Source organism: Malurus melanocephalus, unplaced genomic scaffold (assembly GCF_030028575.1).
Source record: "Malurus melanocephalus ecotype Western Australia unplaced genomic scaffold, MMel_1.1 scaffold_575, whole genome shotgun sequence".
In the NCBI taxonomy this organism is placed as follows: domain Eukaryota; kingdom Metazoa; phylum Chordata; class Aves; order Passeriformes; family Maluridae; genus Malurus; species Malurus melanocephalus.
Window position 1 is genome coordinate 268,442 of NW_026623807.1, and position 8,320 is coordinate 276,761.

General features: G+C 51.9%; 1 protein-coding gene across 1 annotated transcript in view; it reads left to right on the forward strand.

The window, feature by feature from the left end:
* The first annotated feature begins 5,952 nt into the window (after positions 1–5,952).
* The window catches only part of RPS6KA1 (ribosomal protein S6 kinase A1), a 33,688-nt gene continuing 31,320 nt past the window's right edge, over positions 5,953–8,320 (forward strand). Inside the window, exon 1 of the mRNA XM_057382555.1 lies at positions 5,953–6,095. Within this exon, the coding sequence (XP_057238538.1) occupies positions 6,033–6,095 (63 nt within the window). The 5' untranslated portion in view covers positions 5,953–6,032. The remainder of the gene's footprint in view (positions 6,096–8,320) is intronic.

An 8,320-nucleotide genomic window follows, 5' to 3' on the forward strand; every position in this document is an offset into this window, starting at 1 on the left:
CCTTCCTGTTTGATACAATCAGTAATTAGGCCAAAATATTCCTGGCCAGGATTATTTCTCTTATTTTAGAGGTTTATTTCTCTGGTTATTTTTGGGACCTGGATTTTCAAGGCTGTATTTGCACAGTGGTTTCTGTTTGGTGAGGGGACTGAGAAGCAAAATGCTGCCAGTCATGCTCAGAAATCAGAAATAAAGTTTAGGCTTCCCCTAAGGAAAAGAGCTTTTTGTGGCCTTTGGGCTTCTCATTGGGATTTCTGAAATTTCCTTCCAATTCTAAAATAATTCTTTTATTTTCTCCTGGAATCCCAAACTCCAGAATGGGGAATAAGTTGCAGGTATCTGTGTGTGCCTTTGCAAAGCAGGACCAGGCTTGTTCAGGATGGCAGCTTGAGACCACAAACACTGCAATGACATTTTCCTCTCCCTGCAGCTGCAATTCTGTTGAGCTGTGCTTTTATTTTCCCCTCCCCTGTCTGGAGAAAGTGGGACCTGTGTGCTCTGGAAGCAGCACAAAACCGAGGGTGTCTCTTGGTATCCACTTAAAAGCCCCATCAGTTGTTTACAAATCTTAAACCTAAAAGAACCATAAAGCCTGACTGTACTTARGCTGTGTTTACTCAGATTTCTCCCTCCTGGAGGACAGTGCAAACAGCCCTGGCAGCTTCACTTCTGTTTACAGTTTCTAATAGTTTTCTCTTTCATGTTTTCACTCCCTCACACAGCCCTACACTGAAACAAGCTACAAACAGAGCTGTGTGCTCATCAAAAACAAAATTTGAGGGATAACTTGCTCTAAGTAACTTCCCACCTGGGCTGCAAACTTATTCTAAAAATTAAATTTAAAAAGAAGAGGTGAGGGATTGCTTGTATTTTACATGGGGTTTTTAAAAAAGGTAGAAAGAGCAATATTTTTCAAAATAAATTCTGAGGGTGGGGAGGTCCTGGCACAGGGTGCCCAGAGAAGCTGTGGCTGYYCCTGAATYCCTGGAAATATCCAAAGTTGGACAGGGTTTGGATCACCCTGGGATAGTGGAAGGTGTCCCTGCCATGGCAGGGGGGGAATAAAATGATCTTTAAGGTCCCTTCCAACCCAAACAATTCCATGATTGTGAGTGTGGTTGGAGCCACTCCTGACCTCTCAATGTTTGAAGGCAGAGCCTGCAGGGGTGTGTGTGCTGAGCACGGGGGGAAAAAGTGCAAATCCCATCTCCTGATGGATCCAGAAAACTGCATGGGCTGTGAAACAGCTCCTGATGGATCCAGAGGGCTCTGAAACAGCTCCTGATAGATCCAGATCCCATCTCCTGAGGGATCCAGAAGGCTGCACGGGCTGTGAAACAGCTCCTGATGGATCCAGAAAACTGCACGGGCTGTGAAACAGCTCCTGATGGATCCAGATCCCATCTCCTGATGGATCCAGAGAGCTGGACAGGCTGTGAAACAGCTCCTGATGGATCCAGATCCCATCTCCTGATGGATCCAGAGGGCTGGACAGGCTGTGAAACAGCTCCTGATGGATCCAGATCCCATCTCCTGATGGATCCAGAGGGCTCTGAAACAGCTCTTGATGGATCCAGAAAACTGCACGGGCTCTGAAACAGCTCCTCATGGGCTGTGAAACTCCTCTGAGCTCCCARGAAATGGTCAAAGGTCAGGGCAGAACCACACGGAATTGGGCAGAGCGTTATTGGCCCCGCATATTTGGAATTCCAAACCCGCTCACCTCCCACTCTCCCCGTGCTGCGCTGTGGATGTGTGGGTTTTCAAACAGATGTTTTTCTCCTTTCGCTCGGGTGTCGGGGGCTGTGTCCAGACCAGCACTGTTCATTCGCATCCAGGGAAGGGAAGGGAGCTGATCCAGGCGAAGGACAGCGATTGTATCCATGACAACGGGCAGATGTGTCCCCTCCTGTGCCGCTCCATCCCCGGGCACAGCCCCGCTCCCGGGTCCGCTCCTGCGGCACCGCCCTGCAGCTCGGAATTCCTGAGAAATGGGGGAAAAATCCCACAATTGAGCGCATTCCCTGCAGCACCGCCCTGCAGCTCGGAATTCCTGAGAAATGGGGAAAAAAATCCCACAACTGAGCGCATTTCCTGCAGCTCCATCAGCTCTGCAGCGATTCCCCGGCTCGGGCTGCGTGCGCTTCACCGGGAGGGGCTGCGGGACATCCGAATTACAGAAATTCCGCGCAGGAGCGGGGTGGGATCGGCAGGATGAGAGAATGCAGAGCCAGCAGGCAAAATGAGGTTTATTCTGACAAAAAAAAATGGGTTTGGATGTGCTGGGCATCTTTAGAAATGCAGCTGAGCTGAGCTGAGCAAGGGGATGTGGCGCTCACCTGCGTGGGAATGTTGGCAGAGTGGAAGGTTTTTGTTCTSTGGATCRTTCTCTGCATTTTCATTCTCTGTCCAGGGAACAGGAGCTGCCTGGGCTCTGCTTCCCCAAAATCTCCGCAGTTCCTGCATTCCAACCACTGCCCGGACCTGCCTGGGGAACGCCGGCATTTGAGAAAGCTGCACTCGCACCCAGCGAGGAGGAATAGAAAAAAATCTGTCAGAAAAGCAAAAAAAACTCTTCAAGGCAGCCCAGTTTTCCTCATTTCCAGARCCCCTGCTTTATCCTTCAGCGTGGTTTTTAGGGAAGAATGTTCCTGGATCAAAACAAGGGGATCCATCGTCTCTTCCTCCACAGGGGAAAAGCAAAGCAGAGGAGGAGAGAAAGGAGAAAGGAGAGGGTGAATGGCAAACAGGATGTGGAATTCAAGTTTTGGCCTGACATCGCAAAACCTGACTCAGTTTCCCTGCTTGTGTGAGGAGCAGCGAGCTCTGGARATGATTGGTCAATATTAAAAGTACAAAGAGTTTTAATTAATCGACAATCTTAGCAAATTAGGCGAGACTGTAAATTGTAGCAGATATTTGGGACTCAGCCTTGTGAACTTCTGTGCATTTCCTTGCKTGTGTAAAAGCAGCATCACACAAAGCAGGCAGGGAATGAAAAATCCGTGGATTCAGAAAAAAAAAAAAAAGGATGCAGTGAGCCTGAAATATCTATTAATTCAGAAAAAAAAGGATGCAGTGAGCATTGTGTGATCATGGGAGAATCACTTGGGCAGCTTTGGGAATTACGAGTCCAAATTGGATCTGGAAGTGATACAGATCAGTCTCCATCCGCTTTGGAAGTGCTTTGGGGATGTCCTGGTTTTGGCTGGGATAGAGTTAATTTTCTTCTTAACTGGCTTAACGAGTGTTGTCAGCAAAGGAAAAATGTTACMCAGCCAGCTGCAGAGGCAAAAAATATCTACAATTGTATTTGAGGAGGATTTGATGGTTTTAAAACCAAACTAAACCCACGGTATTTTGAATTTTCAGCGAATGCAGCACYGACAAAGGATCCAGCTGATCCAGAGTCTCTGTTTACCACAGCAACAGCTCTTCCCAGCCTGCAACTGTCTCAGAAAAAATGCCAGGCTATATGTTTTAATCACTGTATTTAGCCACRGCAGCACCCAAACAGCAGATTTTGCTTTTTGCGTCCTCTTTCCAGGATCAAGGATGYTTTTTATAGCTGTTCTTTGACTGGAAATAAACCCTGGGGGACACCACCACCTCGTTTCTSTTCCCCTGCCTTGAACTCAGCAGCAATCTCCTGGGGCACATTTCACCTTCTGTGAATCCAGCTCGGGTTTAGCATTATCTGGTGCAGGAATTGAGGGTTTTTAGGCTCAGAATATTTTCCATCAGTTGAGAAAAGGCTTTTCTTGGAGTCCTGGATGGGGATGGAGAGCATGGAGGGTTCCCCTCAGCATCACTGCTGAGTTGTTGTGCTGTCAGCACAGCCTTTTTTGGGTTTTKTTATAATTTTGAGATACTGTAGAGCTACCTCAGCAAAATCCTCTCCTTTAACAGAAATACCTGCAGAAATGCAGGAGATAAGTAATTTGTGGTCTTCCCAATGTCTTTAATTTGCTGTTTTGCTAAAAGATGTGGGCAGGATAATTTGRCAGTTTAATTTAAGTAAAGCTTTGTGATTTCTGTCTTTATCAAGTGAAATACGATGCATTTCCTGCATCCCAACAACATAGAAATGCATCATTTTTGTCTCCATCAGCCTTGTTCTGGAATTGCCCATGAACCTTTCACTGAGACCTCAAAGAAGACTCGATTTTCTATTATACTATAACTTTTCAACCCCTCAAAAGTTACTTATTTATAACTTAAAAAAAAAAAATAAAAATGGATGGCTTTGGAGCTGAATGAGTAACTCTCCACACGACCTGCTCCAACTTGCTCCAACAGCAAGTGCCATGGGTTTAATTGGCTCTGCCAGGGCCACACTCAGCAGCAGTCGGGTAAATCTGAGTTATTTAATGTTTCATCTGGAGCTCCAACACCTCTGGCACGGAGGGGGCTCCAGGCACGGGGCTGAGACAGCAATTCCCAGCTCAAAACCACCCTGGAAATGTTCTACAATCACAATCCAGGTCCTGGTGGTGACTCACAGAGCAGCTTCACGTGCTGTGGAGATTAATTGGGAATTTTTCCAAGYGCTGAGCTCTGTCCCAGTTTGGCTTTTCCAGAGTTGGCTGCCCACTTGGAACAGGTAAAGAGCCAGGGGCTGTTACCTGCCCTCAGAATGCTCAGTCCCAGCTCTCCAGGCTGCCATTCAGGCTCGTTAAATATTTCCAGCCACACCTTGATGAAGTCAACCCTTACTGATGCATCTTTTAAAAAGATTTCCTTTTTTTTTTTTTTTTTTTTTTTTTAAACACATAGTTTTATAATGAAACATGAAAACGTGGTGCATTAGGGAAAGTGTGAGTAGAAGAAAACTTTTTTTTATTTCAGAACCTGACAGGTGAGAATAGCCAGGAATTCTGAACACCTGTTTTTAAGGTGGATGTGTTCTTTTTTTCCCTGTTTTTTAGGGAATTCCAGGGGCACTGCAAGAGGTCACGAGCAGTGATTCATGGCACATCTCAAACTCGGAATCCGGATTTCCTGGAGCAGTTTCCTGAGCTCAGCAGCGATCTGAGCCGTGTCACCAGCTTTGTCCTCCCCGCCTCTGCCGGGGCAGATTGTGCACACAGGGAAACAGAGGAGGAAAAACCTCCCCAAGGCACGCTCAGGGTCACGTATTTGTGAGGGAGTGTTTGGGTTTTCACGTGTTCGTGGTGCTGTGCAGAGCTGTGCAATGGTTTGGGTTGGAAGAACCCTTTAAAGACTCTTGTAAAAATGACATTTTTCACTGCTCAGCTCTCCCTGGAGAGGCTCCCAAACCCCCCAGAGCAGATATTTCATGGTGAATCCATGCACAACTTCCCAAAGTTTCAGCCTTCCACTGAAAATCACCCGGGTTGTGTTGTGACAGGACCGAGGGGTGTCTGTTCTCTGTGCTGGCGCTGCTGACACCCCTGAAATTGTGGGGTTAATTCTGGGCCCTCGCAGCAAAAGAGACATTGAGGGGCTGGAGGGGAAGGGAACGGAGCTGGGGAAGGGTGGGGAGCACCAGGAGAGGCTGAGGGAGCTGGGAAGGGGCTCAGTCTGGAGAAAAGGAGGATCAGGGGGGACCTTGTGGCTCTGACAGGAGGGGACAGCCGGGGGGATCAGGCTCTGCTCCAGGGAACAGGGACAGGAGGAGAGGAAACGGCTCCAAACCGCCCCGGGGGAGGTTTAGGTTGAATATTGGGAAATATTTCTTCAGCAAAGGGTGGTCAGGCATTGAAACACTCTGCCCCAGGTTGAGTCACCATCCCTGAAGGAATTCCAGCGCAGTGTGGATGTGGCACTTGGCAGCGCGGGGTCGGATTCGATGGATGCTCTCGGGGCGGTTTTTCCCATCCGAACCGTTCCGTGCCCGCACCATCCCGTCCGTGGCTGGCTTTGGCGGATGCAGCGGGCGGAGGATCTCCGCAGCCCCTCCCCGGTGCCTCCCGCCCGCCCCCCGCCCCGCCCCGGCCCGGCCCGGAGCCGCTGGGTGCCCATCCCGGCGGCGCTCGGAGCCAGCCCGCTGCGGGCTCCCGGCGGCAGCGATGCCGCTCGCCCAGCTGGCCGAGCCCTGGCCCGACATGGAGCTGGTGCATCTGGACACGGAGGTGAGCGSCACGGCCGGGGGGCACCGGGGCCCGGGGGATCCGCCGAACAAAGGAGCGCCCGGCGGGACCGCGGAGCGGCGGCTGCGGAGCCGCCCGGCCCGACCGCTCCCGGCGGCGGAGAACGGGGCTGCTGGAGCCCGGGGCTGCCGGGGCTGCTCCGGTAACGCTCCGGTACCGATCCCGTATGGCTCAGGGGCTGCTCCGGTACCGATCCCGTATCGCTCAGGTACCGCTCCGTGGCTGCCGGGGCCGCTCCGGTACCGATCCCGTATCGCTCAGGGGCCACCGGGCTGCTCCGGTACCGCTCCGGGATCGCTCCGGTACCGCTCCGGAGCTGCGGGGGCTGCTCCGGTACTGATCCGGTACCGCTCCGGGATCGCTCCGGGGCCACCGGGCTGCTCCGGTACCGCTGCGGGGCTGCTCCGATACCGATCCGGTACCGCTCCGGGGCCGCCGGGCTGCTCCGGTATTTCTCCGGGGCCGCTCCGGTACCGCCCCGGTATTACACAGGTATTGCTCCGGTATCGCTCAGTGGCTGCTCCGGTACCGCTCCGGTATTGCTCCGGGCTGCTCCAGTCCCGTTCCGGTATCTCTCCGGTATCTCTCCGGTACCGCTCCGGTATTGCTCCGGGCTGCTCCGGTACCGCTCCAGGGGCTCCGGTATCGCTATGGTATCTCTCCGGTACCGCTCCGGTATCGCTCCGGTTCCGTTCCGGTACCGCTCCGGTATCGTTATGGGATCGCTCCGGTTCCGCTCCGGGCTGCTCCGGTTCCGTTCTGGTATCTCTCCGGTATCTCTCCGGTATCTCTCCGGTATCTCTCCGGTCCCGCTCCGCTGTCGCTCCGGGGCTCGGGTGCCCTCCCGGGCTGCGGTGCCGGGGGCTGCCGGGGTCGCTGCTGCCCGTGCGGGCTGAGATTGCTCGGGGAGGGCGGGCAGAGCTCCCAAACCTCCCGGGCACGGAGGAGAGCGGACACGGCTGAGGGCCCAGGGGATAAATAGAATAAATAGGATAAATAATAGAATAAATAGGGTAAATAATAGAATAAATAGAATAAATAGAATAAATAGAATAAATAGAATAAATAGAATAAATAGAATAAATAGAATAAATAGCTCTGTTTTGGGGGGTTTCTCGCTCTCCCTCCCGGCACCGGCTGCTCACACAGGCCTGCGCTGTCAGCTCCGATCACACTCCTGGGGCGCTTTGCTGGACCTCTGCTCTCGCCTCCCTCTTGGCTCTTTTTCTCCTTATTCAGACCCTCCTCAAAAAGCCCCATGTGCAGGATGGAGCTCATCCCCTCCACCTCTGCAGGCTGGCACCACAGCCCTTTCCCAAGGAAGGGACAGCTTGCAGCAGTTGTCTCAGCCGGCTGAGGCTCTGTGCTCTGGCACTCTTCAGTTAAACATTTCTCACCCAAATCAGAGCCAGCAGCTCTCCAGGATAAACCAGAGGGAGGGTGGGCACTTTGCCCCAGGTGCTCTCCTGTCATTCTGTCTGAATTCAATGCTGTCACACTTTGATCGTACCTGGAGATGTCTCGATGGATCATTGGTCAGATTTGCTGGTTCCTATTTTAAATTGCCTCCTCAGAGGGCTGTGCTTTGAGCAGAGGCAGCGTTTCACCCCCGTTACAGGGACAGCAAGGATGTGTTCTGGCCAATCGAGGTGAGGTTTCCTAATTTTCATCAGGCAGGAATGGCACAGCTTCTCTCCCTGTGCAGGTGGGGAGGGTCTGCCTGGCACAAAGGGGCGGTGGTGAAGARCATCTGCTCTGGAGGGAAATCCTGCAGCAATTCCCAAATCATCCCATACCCGGAGCCAGGGTGGAGGTTATCGCCGGGAGACAGCGCTTTTTATTTGTGGTTTCTCCTTCCCTAAGAAGGGAAATGCCTGAAAAGCCAGAAAACACCACTGGATTCATAAAGGGAGGGAAGTGATGGAGGTGCCCAGGGTGAGAATTCATTCAGTTCCTGATCCTGGATCGGTGTAAAAACCACGGGATCATTTCTGAGCAGACACAAACACTGCCGGGGGTCCGGGYTGTGTCASCCCCAGCAGCTCCAGGCTCAGGGMAGGGCAGGGACTGCTCTCCTCATGGCATTAATGACGATTGTGTTAATTGTAAACTGAGCCTCTGGCTCTCCCCTTCCCCCATCTCACCTTGGCCGCGGCTCCGGGTCAGGGTCAGCTGGGATTTCAGCAGATGAGATTTTTTTTTTTTTT